This window comes from Lethenteron reissneri, chromosome 34, assembly GCF_015708825.2.
Source record: "Lethenteron reissneri isolate LAM-NWPU_2019-01 chromosome 34, ASM1570882v1, whole genome shotgun sequence".
Taxonomy (NCBI): domain Eukaryota; kingdom Metazoa; phylum Chordata; class Hyperoartia; order Petromyzontiformes; family Petromyzontidae; genus Lethenteron; species Lethenteron reissneri.
The window spans coordinates 889,992-905,671 of record NC_083812.1 but is presented as its reverse complement, the minus strand read 5'-3'; the positions used below and the strand labels follow the sequence as shown (position 1 = coordinate 905,671).

The 15,680-nt window shown below is 58.5% G+C and overlaps 1 protein-coding gene across 1 annotated transcript in view; it reads right to left on the bottom strand.

The window, feature by feature from the left end:
* Positions 1 to 2,778: 2,778 nt before the first annotated feature.
* Positions 2,779 to 15,680, bottom strand: part of LOC133350486 (putative lysozyme-like protein) — a 19,303-nt gene continuing 6,401 nt past the window's right edge. Inside the window, exons 2-5 of the mRNA XM_061564825.1 lie at positions 10,412 to 10,561; positions 9,077 to 9,266; positions 5,201 to 5,318; positions 2,779 to 4,331 (exon numbers count right to left, since the gene is read on the bottom strand). Coding sequence (XP_061420809.1) covers positions 3,509 to 4,331; positions 5,201 to 5,318; positions 9,077 to 9,266; positions 10,412 to 10,561 — 1,281 coding nt within the window. The 3' untranslated portion in view covers positions 2,779 to 3,508. The remainder of the gene's footprint in view (positions 4,332 to 5,200; positions 5,319 to 9,076; positions 9,267 to 10,411; positions 10,562 to 15,680) is intronic.

The following is a 15,680-nucleotide window of genomic DNA, read 5'->3' as shown; positions in this document are numbered from 1 at the left end:
TATGGGTCTCTGTGGGAGTCTATGGGTCTCTGTGGGAGTCTATGGGTCTCTATGGGTCTCTATGGGTCTCTGTGTGAGTCTGTGGGTCTCTGTGTGAGTCTATGGGTCTCTATGGGAGTCTATGGGTCTCTGTGGGAGTCTATGGGTCTCTATGGGAGTCTATGGGTCTCTATGGGTCTCTATGGGTCTCTGTGTGAGTCTATGGGTCTCTATGGGTCTCTATGGGTCTCTGTGTGTCTCTGCGCGAACCACTGGTGACCGGGCTGCCCAGCGGTGTCCCAGTCAGCTCTCTGACCTTTGAGCACCCCTAGCGACCTTAATGGATGAACACGTGACCGAACATTCGTTTTGTGTTTTTCTTATGACATTATTGTGTCGTCTGAGTAGTACATAATGGTTCACGTAACTCCCTTCAACCACTAGAGGCCGCTACATACAGCGCTCATTTTCAAATAATCGCGACCGTGACTTTGACTCGCGAACCGTGCAGTGCGTGTTGTGGCGCTGTACATTGTATGGGGCGGTGTGTGGGGCGGTGTGTGGGGCATTGGTGCGGTGTGGCGTGCAATGTGGTGTAATGTGGAGCGTACGGTGTGATGTGGTGTGTTTTGTGTGGTGTGTGTAGGGTGGTGTGTGGTGTTGTGTATGGTGTAGTGTGTATGGTGTGGTGTGTGGTGTAGTGTGTATGGCGTAGTGTGTATTGTGTGGTGTGTGGTGTTGTGTGTGGTTTAGTGTGTATAGTGTAGTGTGTGGTGTTTGTTGTGTGTAGTGTAGTGTGTATGGTGTGTGGTGTTGTGTATGGTGTAGTGTGTATGGTGTGTGGTGTTGTGTATGGTGTGTGGTGTAAAACCTGCTCCCCGCGCTTTCAGCGCTGACCCTTGAATAACGTGGAGCCACGACTGAGAAGAGTTTTTGTGTAAAAATGTTTTTTTATTATTATTATTAATAATATAATTAATTCTTATTTGATCAGATAATAAAATACAGCATCAACATTCGGACAAGCGTCATCGTCTAAACAAATGCTTCATCTTCGTGTAAAAATACAACTCTGAATCTTTACACACACACATAGATACACACACAAAGATCCCCCGTATAGCCTTAAAGGACTTTTGGGGCAAGTGCTGTTAGCGAGCACCTAATGAAGGCCGGCACGGCACACGAAAGGGTGGGTGGCCAGCACCAAGCCCGGCCGCCTTTGTCTCCCTAGTGGTGGTGTTTACACATTGCACCAGGCTATCGTTTGAGGCTCAGCCGACCTAGGGGAGGCACAGGACCCGGATGGTCGGGTTCGTAGCGCAGCGCGCTAACCACTGCGCCAACACTCATACATACACACATACACATAGATACACACACACACTCTTATAAACAGCTGGCCTTAATAGGTGCTCACCAACAGCACGTGCTCCAACCATCATACTCACACGTCACACCATCATAGGTGAAAGTGTGAACGTTTCGGCCGAGAAGTCTCTTTCAGGAATGTTTACACGTAAACATCGGGGCAGAGAGAGGAAGCGCCTGAGAGCGCCGGGGCGGTCACTGCTGTGCACGCTCCCACGCGGACACAAAGACAAAGATCCCCCGTACAACCTTAACAGACTATTTTGGGCAAGTGCTGTTATCGAGCACCTATGAAGGCCGACGTGGCACACGAGGGGGTGGATGCCCAGCACCATGCCCGGCCGCCTTTGTCTCCCCAGTGCTGATTTTTTTACACCACATTAGGTACTAATTTAAAGGCTGAGTCGACCTAGGGGAGGCCCAGGACCGGTTCAGATAATAGTCACTGGGGTTGGTGGCCGTGAGCCGGGGGTTCGTGGCTCGGCGCGATAGCCGCAGCCACTACAACTTTCTACACACACGCACACACACGCACACACACGCACACATACACGCACACACACACACGCGCGCACACACACGCGCGCGCACACACGCGCGCGCACACACGAACGCACACACGCGCACACACACGCGCGTGCACGCGCGCGGCTCGGGCAGGCTCCGGGTAACGGGCGCTGACGCGTGGTTAATGCGGACAAATTGAGGGACCGGGCAGAGGAGGCGAAACGGAGGAGGAGGAGAGTGGGCGTCGTGTTACTTCTAAGACTACGGGAGAGAGACAGCGAGAGAGAGCGCGAGAGAGATTGGGACTCGGGATGAGAGTGGAGTGACGGCTGGGAGAAGTCGGGATGGAGAGAGATGGATGGGAGGTCTGCATGGGGAGTGATCGAGGGATGGATGAGGACGAGAGAATGGGAGAAGGGGTGGAGGGGCGAGACGTGAAGTGATGGTGGGATGGATGGGGTGGGGTGGATGCGGTGAAATGGATGGAGTTAGATGGATGGAGGGAGGTGGGTGGGGGTGTATTTTAGAAGGGGTTGTGTTGGGGGGGGGGTAGAGCGAATGATGGACGCGCGGGGGTTGGGGGGGGCTGGGGGAGGGGCCGAGGGGGGGGGTCCCTTTGTGAATCTCGTTCTCAATGCTGATTGGTCACGCTCCCTCCGTGCCGCGCGCCGCCAACAAATTACTTTTTAACCTCCAACGCTCCCGGGCTCGCCACACAAAAGACTAAACGACCCCCCCCCCTGCCGCCCCCCACCTCCACACACACAGCCCCCCCAGGCTCCCACCCTCTGATCCTCCATCCTCCCGCCCCCCTCCCCACACGTCTCTCATCTCCGATCCCCCATCTCTCACCCGCCCACTCCCTCCCTGCCCCCCCCCCCGCCCCCCCCGCCCCCCCGGCCCCCGTCGGCTCGTCGAGAGAGAGAGCAAAGTGCGCGTGTGGAGAGGGCGAGGAGGTGCATCGCGAACTCGTCGCCGCGTCCAATCTCGATGAGAAAACAAGCAGGGCTCCTCGATGGAGGCATCGAGGCCGCGTGGGCTCCCGCTCGCCCACGATGGACATTTTACATGGCACTGTGCTCGTGCCGGACGGCCGTGGCCCTAAATAAAATAAATATACGTGTGTACAAAACAAATATTCCGACTCTCTCCGCGAGTCGCGGGTGAACACACTTCTAGCGCGTGTACAGACGTCTCCAGCAGTTAGCTTAGCACCGCGCGCGACGCATCGAGGAACGCGCTGTTTTAAGGCAATTACCGGCGATAGTGAATCAATGGAAGGACGGGCGAGGTATGGGCGACACGGACGAACGCCCAAGCGAAACGTTTAGTTTGGCAGAGACGAGAGCCTCCCCCAGCCCCCCTCCCCAGCTCTGCCTCTCAAAGAGAAGTTGGTTGAGTCTCTGTAAGGAGTCGAGTTCAGGAATGGGACCGCGTCCGCCCCGGGAGGACGTCCACCGGTAAAGTCGGAGCGATGCGACGAGTCCCTCTGCAGGCGCCGGCGCGGATTACTGCATCGCAGGATCGTGACCGCTGGTGGCGTCAGTTTGCGATGGGGGCGGGGCGGGGGGGGTCTTCCTCATTCAGCAGTGGATTGACCAAAGCTGATGACGACGGTGATGGTGGTGGTGATGACGACAGTTCAAGGGGGTCAGATGAATTCTAGAGCTCTTGCCATCGCCACTCGATGCTGCTGCTGCTGCTGCAGCAGCTGAAACTGCTGCTGCTGCAGGTGCCCGTGAGCATGATCGAGGCCTGGGGGGCCACAGAGGGGGCCCCCCGCCGGGGTCGCCCCAGGAGGGGCCGCAGCCGCCGCAGCTCCGTGCGACCCCGCGGAGGTCATCAGCTCGAAGTCGGCGAGCCGCAGAGTCTCGGTCAGCGCCCAGATGTAGTTGTAGGCGAAGCGCAGCGTCTCGATCTTGGTCAGCTTGGACGCGTCGCCCCCGGCACCACTGCTGGAGCTGCTGCTGCTGCTGCTGGAGCTGGAGCTGCTGCTGGAGCTGCTGCTGCTGCTGCTGGAGCTGCTGATGGAGGCCAGGTCCTCCGCTTCGCCACCGCATGGCAGCACGCGGCGGAGCGCGTCCAGGGCGTCGTTGAGGTTGTGCATTCGGTTGCGCTCCCGATCGTTGGCCTTGATCCTCCGCGTCCTCTTCACGACCCCCGGAACCGCCGTGAGCCCGACTCCCACGTCGCCTCCTCCCGCTCCGATCCCGCGCCTCCCCTTGCGCACTCTCGCCCTCCCGCGAGGCCGCGCGGCGTCCTCGCGCTCGGGCGTGAGCAGCCTCAGTGGCTCCGAGTCGCAGGCCAAGCCCGGAGAGCACGGGGAGAGTAGCCCGAGCGAGTCGTGCGGGGAGAGGCTCATCGAGCCCCCGCAGAGGCTGCTGCTGCTGCTGCTGTCGTCGTCCGAGCCGCTGCCCAGGCTCGACTCTGCGCGCCCGTAGAGCTTCTCGTAGCCGAAGGTGATGGGAGACATCCTGGGGGGAGAGGACGGGAGATGAGACGTGGGGTCAGCGGCGCGTGGCGGGGGCACAGGCAGGGATGAAGGTGCGTGGCTCGAGCGAGATCTCAGGGAGGGCTACGAGCAGAATCGCGGATAGCTAGAGAGAGAACATGAAGAGCAGAGCATGCATCTCGGAGGCAGGGATGGATCTGGGGCAGGGGCATTTGGCCGGGAGAGAAAAGGATCATGGGTAGAGGGATCTCGATGGGGAATGGGGGTCATGAGAAGAGGGGTCGTGTGGGAAACAAGCGTTTCGAGATTGGGAAGAGGTCTCAGGGAGAGGTCTGTGGAACGAAGTGTGTTGGGAGTGAGAGAGGTAAGGGGATTTGCGAAATACGGAAAGACGCCAGGGGTGAGCGATGCTGCGGCTGCAGTTGCTCAAGGTAAAGACGCAACCAGGAAGTGGACAGCACGCGTCGTGGGAAGAGCGGACGAAAGGCGAGAGACAACATCGCCTCCGGAGTCGAGATCGCGAGAGAAGAGAAGCAGAGAAAGAGAGAGAGAGACAGCGGAAGAGACCGCATCAGAGATCTGACATCACAGAGTTCGCAGACCACTACTGGATGGACTTCAGACAGCCGTGGGAAGTTACATAATGTCAACAACAACAAAACAGGGAGAGGGGTCTCACTGGGACAGGTGTCTCGCGAAGAGAGGGATTTCCTGAGTAGAGGAGAGGGGATCCCACGCACGTAGACGCCGGATCACAGAGCGCGTTGTCTCACTGGGCGAGAGGGCCACGGGGAGACAGAGAGACAGAGAGAGGTGCCGCATGGGAGACGTGGCTGTGAAGGCGGAGAGGTTCTCCACGGGACAGGGGTCTCGCCGCGTCTCTCTCCTCACCTCGGTAGTTGTGCTGCTGCGGCGGCGCTCAAGACGGGGAGTTCAGTCACGTGGATCCAAGATCTCTTATCCTCCTCCGTCTCCTCCTCTCTGTGCGGCACGCGACTCCACCGGGCGCCTTAAATACCCGGGGCGCGCGCGCACGCGAGGCGACAGCATTAGCAGCGGAATCACCGCGCACCCCCCACAGACCCCCCACCAAACCACCCCCCCTCCCGCCCGTCCGCTTCTGCCCATCACTCACAATTCCAAAAACCCACGCCCCCCCCACACTCCCCTACTCCCTGCCCCTCTTTACCCCCCGGCGCGCGCACGCGTGCGCGCGCCACTTCACACGTGCTCGCGGATAACTCATCCCCCCACTACCCCCTCCTCCCCAACTCGCCACCATCCCCGTGGGGTCCCCTTCTCCCCTCCGCAACCCCTCCACTACCCCTGCCATCCCAATCCGTACCCCCCCCCCACACACACACCGCCTCCGCCCGATTCGCTCCCCGCTCACTCCCCCATGCACCCCTGTTGTGCCAAATGCTTTATCTTATCAGCATAATAATGTTAGCCTATTGTCGCAGTGCAGGGAGGCGGGGGGAGGGTGGGAGGGTGGGGCGGGGGGACGGGGGGGAGGGGCTGTCCGCCCCGCGCGTGTCTCTAATTAATGGAAGCGCGCGAGCCGCTCCGGGCATCGGGTTTGGGAGCGCGCGCCAAACAAAGCGCGTGACACGCTCTGCTGCCTCCCTATGCCCCTCCCCCCCATCCCCCCGCTCCCCCCTCCCTCCCCCACTTCTTCCCCCCCCCCCCCCACATATGTACGCTCACCCCCGAAAACGTCTTCCCAATGCCCTCCCCCGCGGTCCATCCCGGGACAGAAATCTCTCCCCGAACTACACGAACCTGCCACCCTCTCCACTATCACCAGCGCGATCGTCATCAACATCTCCAAGAATACCACCATCATCATCATCACCAGCATCATCACCAGCAGTGGCACAGCGCCATCATCACACCCTATGTCGAGTACTCCACCATCATCAGCATCCCAACCAGCAGCAGCAGAACCGCTTCCCCTACACCACCGCAATCATCATCATCGTAACTATTACCCCTACCACCACCACCACCTACACCACCGCTTCTTGTAAACTACTGTTATCATCACCACCATCACCGCTATCATGAGCAACACGATCACCGCCACCCTGACCACTTCCATCGCCCCCCACCCACTGCCTACAGAGATGCACGGCCCGATCCCAGCTGCCAAACCCAGCAGGCACGCAGCGCGCGTGGTGGTAGGGGTAGGGGTAGGGTGGAGGTAGGGTGGTGGTAGGGGTAGGGTGGAGGTAGGGGTAGGGTGGTGGTAGGGGTAGGGGTATGGTGGTGGTAGGGGTAGGGTGGGGGTAGGGTGGTGGTAGGGGTGGGGTGGTGGTAGGGGTAGGGGTAGGGTGGAGGTAGGGGTAGGGTGGAGGTAGGGGTAGGGTGGAGGTAGGGGTAGGGTGGTGGTAGGGGTATGGTGGTGGTAGGGGTAGGGTGGGGGTAGGGTGGTGGTAGGGGTAGGGTGGTGGTAGGGGTGGGGTGGTGGTAGGGGTACGGTGGAGGTAGGGGTAGGGTGGTGGTAGGGGTAGGGTGGGTGTAGGGGTAGGGTGGAGGTAGGGGTAGGGTGGTGGTAGGGGTATGGTGGTGGTAGGGGTAGGGGTAGGGTGGGGTGGTGGTAGGGGTAGGGTGGTGGTAGGGGTGGTGGTAGGCGTAGGGTGGAGGTAGGGGTAGGGTGGTGGTAGGGGTAGGGTGGAGGTAGGGGTAGGGTGGTGGTAGGGGTAGGGGTATGGTGGTGGTAGGGGTAGGGTGGGGGTAGGGTGGTGGTAGGGGTAGGGTGGTGGTAGGGGTGGGGTGGTGGTAGGGGTAGGGTGGAGGTAGGGGTAGGGTGGTGGTAGGGGTAGGGGTGGGGGTAGGGGTAGGCTGGGGTGTTTAGGGTTCCATTGAGGGTTCAGCTTAAGTTCGCCGCTCGTGGAAGTTGATTTCCTGCTCACTTGAGCACTGAGGCGGTGCGCATCTCCTGTTCACAGCCATACGCCGGTGCAGTAATTCCACATTCATATGGCGGGGGCGAGTCTATTCATTGGACAACCCTTTGTTGACTTACCAACAAAGCAATCCTGACTTTATCGACCTTATCGACCCCGGGTGCGGCGGCCGGAGGATGATGGGCTGAGCCGACCCCCAATCGAGATTTGAACTCGCATCCTTCAGTTGCGAGCAGCGGGCAGCACTCCCGAGCTTAGCGTGAGGGTTCGAGTCCCGGTTAAAGTTAAAGTCGGAGTTCGAGCTGTTACGATTCGGTATTGGGTTCACGTTTCAGTGAGGCTTGGGATTAGAGGTTCGGCTTGAAGTTAAGCTTGGAGTCAGGATGAATATCCGTGTTGGGATAAGCGGATTGAGGTTCGTTTTTGAACTCGGGTTAGTGTTAAACAATGAGAGGTACCCTGAATACCATCAGTGTTGTTCGGCGTTAGGGTGTTAAGGTTATTATTGTGGGTTAGAGTTTTACGTAACGTTAGGGATATTATTTGCGTAATAGGGTTATGGTTCGTTGAGGTGAGATGTTAACTACCTCGCCTGGTATACCTGAGGTCGCAGGTTCGACCCCGACTCTAACGCCTGTATATCTGGAGTTTGTGGTGTCTCTTTCCCCGTGGCCGCGTGGATTTTTCTCTGGGTCCTCCGGTTTTTCCCTCCACATTTAGAATCAACATCACGCATTTAGAGTATTTGACTGCTATAAATTTCCAACGTGATAAGCCACTTCGTTGAGCTATTATTTGTGGCCAGGTCGCTTCTGGACAGAGCTACATAGCTCAGTGGGCCTTACTTAGTAAAAAAAAAGAGTTTAGTTTCATCTGCTACTTTGAAAACTTGGCAGGACCCGCTTAAAAATTAGCCACGAGACCGACTCAGTGAGGCTTTCCTGGGTAGCCACGAGTGATAATAATAAAATAATAGTCGTAAAAAGACCCTTCGCACAGAATGTGAGCATACTGTTGGGGCAAGTGCTGTTAAAGAGCACCTATTAATGCTGGCACAAGGGAAGTGATGTGGCCAGAATCACGCGTTACCACCTTTGTCTCGCCAGTTGCGATTTTACACACCGCACCAGGTACTCATTTGAGGCTGAGTCTACCTAGGGGAGGCCCGAGGTAGGTTCAGACAATGGTCACTGGTGTTAGCCGTGAGCGGGAATGTAGCTCGGGTCGCCGGGTTCGAAGCACATCGCGCTAACCGCTACACCACCGCTCCCCACACACCCGCGTCACACCCACGTGGGCGTGATGCGGGCGCGCGAGACTCGAACGAGGCACGGACGCAGAAGGCGTCGCTCCGTGTGACCGGCCCCGTCGCGCCCTGCCCGGGGTCCCCTGGACGCTGAAGTTCGACCACAGCCCCGGACCCCCGCCCGCCCCAGCTTCCCTACCGCCCCAACCCCCTTCTCACTCCCCCGCCCCTTCGATGCGGCACACCTGGTGGCACACCTGGTGGCACACCTGGTGGCACACCCTGTGTTCTCTCGACGCACACCAATCTAATTGGCAGAATAAATGATACCCACACTTTACCCCACCGCCGGTGACTCCCATGACATATTCCGATTACATTCACGGGGCGAGGGCTGGCGACGTTAATTTAACCATTTCCGAACCGCCGCGACCGGGAATCGATCTGGGACTTTCGAGATTGGACGGCGCGAGAACTCAACGGCTCAGTGGACTTCCAGCTGAGTCCACGGCCTCTCTAAAGCCACGCGCTCTTCCCCCTCCCCCTCTCTCCCTTGCCTCTCCCTTGCCTCTCCCTTGCCTCTCCCTTGCCTCTCCCTTGACTCTCCCTTGCCTCTCCCTTGCCTCTCGCTTATCTCTCGCGGTCCCCGGCGAGCCCCGTGAACGCTGCCCGCGAGGAGCCGGTCGCAGGGGCCGGGCGCATCCCAGCCAGCGCCCCGCGCCCCGCGCCCTGCACAACCCGGCGCCCCGTACAGCCCCGCGCCCTGCACAGCCACGGCGCCTGCCGGTGTAGCCGAGTCGCCCTGTCCCGCGAGGAAGGGAGGGGACCTCCGCAGGGGCGCAACCGCTGTGGGTGCCGTCGGTGTCCGAACACTCCCAGAAACGTCCAAATACGGCCGAGAGAGAGAGAGAGAGAGGGAGAGAGCGGTGTGGAGAGAGCGCCGGCATTGCTGAGTCTCCCTGCAACGAGGGGACTCGAATGCCGATTGCGCCGAGGGCGGAATCTGTAACTCCACCGTAGCGCACGAGCAGCAGGCTTGGTACGGAGTCAGCAGCGTCGCGGTAGTTTACGTCGATGCGATGATAACACCATCGTAGAGCAAAACTCATGACGACGTGGCTGGAGTGGGGGGGGAGCGAATTGAATGGACGGTTCCCCTAATCTGACCAACAGGCCGTCGGGAACGACTCGGCTTGGAGGGACACCGCGGCCTGCCCGCTCGCCCGCGCGGCCGCGCGCCCGCGCGCCCTCGTTCCGTGACCGGGGCCTCGCGCGCCGCAACCCTCCCGGTGGGAGAGGAGGGAGGGGAAGCGAATCCGGGGTCCTCTGCTCCCCCGTTTCGCTCCGCGCTCAATGCGCACGGCCATATGGTAGCACGAGAGGTTCGCTCATTGTGGCCTTGAATTTGAAACGTGTGCGCTCCTCTCTGTGTCTGCGCCTCTCGCCCTCTCTCTCGATTCACTCCCACCCACGACCACCCCCACTCGTACCGCGCTCGCTTCTTTCTCGTTTTCTTTGCCATTCTCTCGTGTTTTTGTTTTATTTTGTTTTATTGTTATTTGTTTTATTTCTTTGTAAAGCGACACAAAATACAAAAAAGGAACGCGTGCGCGCACGGCACGCGGCGCGGGCACAGGGAGGGGGTGGAGTGGCTCCGCCGAGAGGGGCCAAGGCGGAGCCGGGGACGGCCCCGGCTCAAGTCCGCGAGTTCCACCCCCCCAGAAAGTCTGCATGGCCACTTCAAATGCCCTTCAAACAAAAGCTGGAGAGGCGAAGAAAAACCCCACCTGGCCCGCGCGGTTTCGCTGAAATAATTATAAAGGCGCTTCCGCGACCGCGCAGCGCGCGATGACTCCGTGCGGCACGAGGCGCGGACAGACCCCCCCCCCCAACCCAACCCCCCACCCCCCCCCTTCCCCCCTCGTCCCTTTACCCCCTTGTCCATACCCCTTTCTCGGGCTGCGAGGGGTCAGGTTCACAGCTACCCCCCAGCAGCCGGGCCACCACCACGACCCCCCAGAGCCGCGCGCGCCCCGGGAACAGAATCGGCCCTCGTCGGAGAAGCGCCGCGCAGGGACCCCCGTCGCCCCAGCCCCCCTGCGCACCACCCGGAGGTTGCGTTCTCGGGTCCGTACGTGGTCAGGGGGTACTCCCGAGGCGAAAGGCGATGGTGAAGCCCCGAAGGGGGTCTGCGTGGAGCCCCACCACGCGCCGCCAAACACGGGGCGAGGGGGGGGGGCGAGGGGGGAGGGGTTTTGGTGGGGGGCTGCGCCGTGCGCGCGGGACACGAGGTCGCGGTGCACGAAGGGGCCTTCTGGAGTCCGGGGCTTATCGCCCCCTTCGTGTACGGGTTCCGAAAGGGTCCAGGTGTGGAGGCAGACGTTGCCGCGGCCCTTATCTTCGCGGTGGTGGGAGGAGGGGGCGGGTGCCGAGAAGCGTGCGTCTCTAGTGCTCGTGCGCGCCCCTGTGTGTGTGCCCGCCCGTGTGTTGTACGCGTGTGTGTGCCTGTGGGTGTCCGTGTGTGTGTACCCAATCGCTTTTTGTTTGTTGCATGTATTTTATTATGAGCGCCGTTTCAGAGAGAGAGCGAGCGAGCGGGCGAGCGCCATATGGCCCCACTTCGGAGCGAGTGCGCCTTGTGTTCACACACACGCGCACGCACTTCCCATGCGCGCGCGCGGCCATATCAGAGCGAGCGAGCGAGCGCGACACACACAGGACAGACATACACAGGAGACACACGCGCAGATACGTGAACACACATATACCCTGCAGAGACAACTCGAGAGACAGAGTATCACGCAAGGAGAATGACTCACACGCGCGCGCGCGATGCATGCGCACACGCACACTCCGTCGAGCGCGCACAAGCACACAAACGCACAGACAGGAAAAGGCGCGCACATGCACACACAGACACGTACAGACAGACACGCACGTACACACGCGCTCAAACGAGAATAATGGAGAGGCACCAGGAGGAAGAGGAGCAGCGGAGTCGCGCGCTTGGCACGGTCCTGGTGCGAGGGAAATCATTGGGGGCTTCCTGTTCCATTTCCCACCCTTCTCAGCCCCGTTCCATTGGAACCACCTCCGTTTCCTGGGGTCCCGGGGTAGTTGCAGCGCTTGCACACGCGATAGCTGCGCCACTAATGCAATGAGGGATGATGATGATGATGATGCGCACTGCGATGCGCATGGGGCACACTGGGTGAGGCCGCGCCGCGAGCAGCCGTGGCGCGGCTTTTACGCAAAGTTCACTCGCGGACTCGCGCGCGCTCACACGCGAGACAGAGACCCCCTCCCCTCAGCCCTGCTCACCCCACGATCCACACCTCCCGCCTTCCATTGTGTAGCAATAATTTATGATATGTGTCATATATAACGTGTGTAAGCTAAACATAAAACACCAGCATGTACAATGGCTGGCCATCAAACAAAGATGGTAACCGCATCGCGCGCTTTCAGATGCGCTTCTGCGGCCGTCTGGAACGCTTTTCCTTCCGATATCAGGAAGCCATTGGAGCTATGCACTTTTAAATCTAAATCGATACTTTATTTATGACTGCTTCTTGTGTTTAGTTTGTTGTCCTTCCCCCGCACCTCCGATTCGCGCGGTTGGCTCCGTATGAAGTTCAACTTACACACAAAACGCGACTCGCCACGCGACCCACAACAAAGATAAAGATGCCCCGTGTAGCCTTGACAGACTGTTGGTGCAAGTGCTGCCACGGAACACGACGAGGTAGGTGGCCGGCACCACGCACAGCCGCATTTGTCTCCATAGTGGCGATGTTTACACATCACACCAGGTACTCATTTGAGGCTGAGTCGACCTAGGGGAGGATCAGGACCGCTTCAGATATTTGTCACCGGTGTTGGCCGTGAGTGGGAATTGAGCTCGGGGCGCCGAGTTCGTTGCGCAGTGCGCTAACCACAGCGCCACCGTTCTGCCACGTCCACGCACGAACACCCTACAAAGACAAAGATCCCCCATATAGCCTCCACAGACTGTTGGGACAAGTGATGTTAGCGAGTAGCACCTATGAAGGCCGGCACGGTACACGAGAGGGTGGGTGGACAACACCAAGCCCGACCGCCTTTGTCTCCCCAATGGCGATAATTATACACAGCGCACCAGGTACTAATTTTAAGCTGAGTCGACCTAGGGGAGGCCCATGCCCGGCTCAGACGATCATCACTGATGTTGGCCGTGAGCGGGAATCAAACTCCGGTCGCCGGGATCATCGCGCAGCGCTCCCACCGCTACACTGCCGCTCTCCCAACTCACGCACACGCGTAAGATACACACAGATGCACTCACCTCGACTCACATACACACACGCGTAAGATACACACAGACGCACTCACCTCGACTCACATACACACACGCGTAAGATACACACAGACGCACTGACCTCGACTCACATACACACACGCATAAGATACACACAGACGCACTCACCTCGACTCACATACACACACGCGTAAGATACACACAGACGCACTCACCCCGACTCACATACACACACGCGTAAGATACACACAGACGCACTCACCTCGACTCACATACACACACGCGTAAGATACACACAGACGCACTCACCTCGACTCACATACACACACGCGTAAGATACACACAGACGCACTCACCCCGACACACATACACACACGCGTAAGATACACACAGACGCACTCAGGAGCAAACACCCCGACACACATACACACACGCGCCTAATAAATAGTTAATTTACAACCTACTTAAACACACACGCACACACGCGCTCAAACACTAAATCACACACAGGCGCACGCACAAACACACTGACATACGTACATACGAGTGCGCACTGAATAGTGAATTTACAACCGACGTAAACAAACACACATATAATCACAGGCACACGTAAGAGACAAAGGCACAGATTCCCCGTATAGCCTTAAACAGACTGCTGGGGCAAGTGCTGTTATCGAGCAGCACCTATGAAGGCCGGCACGGCACACGAGGGGGTGGGTGGCCAGCACCACGCACGGCTGCTTTCGACTCCCTAATGGCGATGTTTTTTACGCATCGCACCAGGAACTCATTTGTGGCTAAGTTGACCAAGGGGAGGCCCGGGACTGGTTCAGATAATCGTCGCTGGTGTTGGCCGTGAGCGAGAGTCGGACTCGGGTCGCCGGTTTAGGAGGGGAGCGCGCGAACTGCTACACTACCGCTCCCCACGCACACACGTACACACACACACACACACGTACACACACACGCACACACGCACACACACACATACGTACACAAACACGCACGCACACACACACACGTACACAAAACACACGCACACACACACGCACACACGCACGTACACAAACACACACACACGCGCGTACACGAACACACAAACACACACGCACACACGCGCAGGCACGCACACGGACAAACACGCGCACGTGCCTGGCAGGTGCGCCTCGTAACTCGTCCCGCCCCCCCCCCGCGAGATTCTACCCGCAGGTGCTGCCCCCGTGTCCCCGTGTCTTCAGTGTTCCTTACCCCGCACCACTGCACCATCTCGTTCCTCGTGTCACCGCAACCCCTTACACACCCCTTGTGCCACCTGACCATCACACCTGTGTCCCCGTAGCCCTGTGTCCACCTGTCGCGATGTTCCAGTGTCATCCTATCAAGATATCCCCGTCTGCTTGTGTCCCTGCACCCATCGTTGGTACCATTCCCCCTGTGGGCTACCCCCACCTCGCTCCCTCGACCTTTGACTAAAAATAAATGAAATGCTGTCTCCACTCGACTCCTCTCTACGTCCACTCTCCTCCACACCCCCGACTCGACCCCGCTTCTCTCGCCCCTTCGGCCATCGACAGGGCTTCCTGTGGTAGCGCTGTGACCTTGACCTGTACCCTGCCTCTTGTAGTAGTGATGTGACCTTGACCTGTACCCTGCCTCTTGTAGTAGCGCTGTGAACTTGACCTGTACCCTGCCCCTCGTAGTAGCGCTGTGACCTTGACCTGTACCCTGCCCCTTGTAGTAGCGCTGTGAACTTGACCTGTACCCTGCCCCTTGTAGTAGCGCTGTGAACTTGACCCGTACCCTGCCCCTTGTAGTAGTGATGTGACCTTGACCTGTACCCTGCCTCTTGTAGTAGCGCTGTGAACTTGACCTGTACCCTGCCCCTCGTAGTAGCGCTGTGAACTTGACCTGTACCCTGCCCCTTGTAGTAGCGCTGTGAACTTGACCTGTACCTTGACCCTTGTAGTAGCGCTGTGACCTTGACCTGTACCCTGCCCCTTGTAGTAGCGCTGTGAACTTGACCTGTACCCTGCCCCTTGTAGTAGCGCTGTGAACTTGACCTGTACCTTGACCCTTGTAGTAGCGCTGTGACCTTGACCTGTACCCTGCCCCTTGTAGTAGCGCTGTGAACTTGACCTGTACCCTGCCTCTTGTAGTAGCGCTGTGAACTTGACCTGTACCTTGACCCTTGTAGTAGCGCTGTGAACTTGACCCGTACCCTGCATCTTGTAGTAGCGCTGTGACCTTGACTTGTATCCTGACCCTTGTGGTAGCGCTGTGACCTTGACCTGAACTCCGACCTTTGAGGGGAGAGGTCGTGCCACGTGGATATGAGACCTTACACAGAGACCCGTAGACTCATACATAGACCAATAGACTAACGGAGAGACCCGTAGACACACACACAGAGTGAGTTGAGGCTAAACCGGGTTCTCAACTGTAGCGAGTTAATACACTCGAAGTGCATCACATTAAACGTGATGCGTCACTTCAATACGACTTGTGTTAGCCCTGCGTTGTAAACACGTGTGCATTGGTTGTCACGTGACAGGCATCTCCATCGCAGGGCCCGTGAGTCGCTGCAGCGAGAGCCGTGTCGATACGGCGACACATGAGCACGCAGTTTATCCGCTCAGCGTGAACATACTTACTGAGAGCCAATTCTCACCAACCACGAAATACATTCACCTTAATGGCACTCATCTAAACTGAAAATCAAAACCAATCAATCAGCAATCAGCTCGAGATATGTCACCGGTTCACCTGCACGCTCGTCCTGGTCAGTGAGCTCCGTGACGGGGGAGCTGAGGGTTTTGTGAGCGCCTGTTGATGCGAGTTGTAGGCTCCAGCGAAACGTCGTACAATATTGTCAAAATCCTGCGGGCTTTTTAACCTTCATCCTCATCGCGTTTTGCTGAA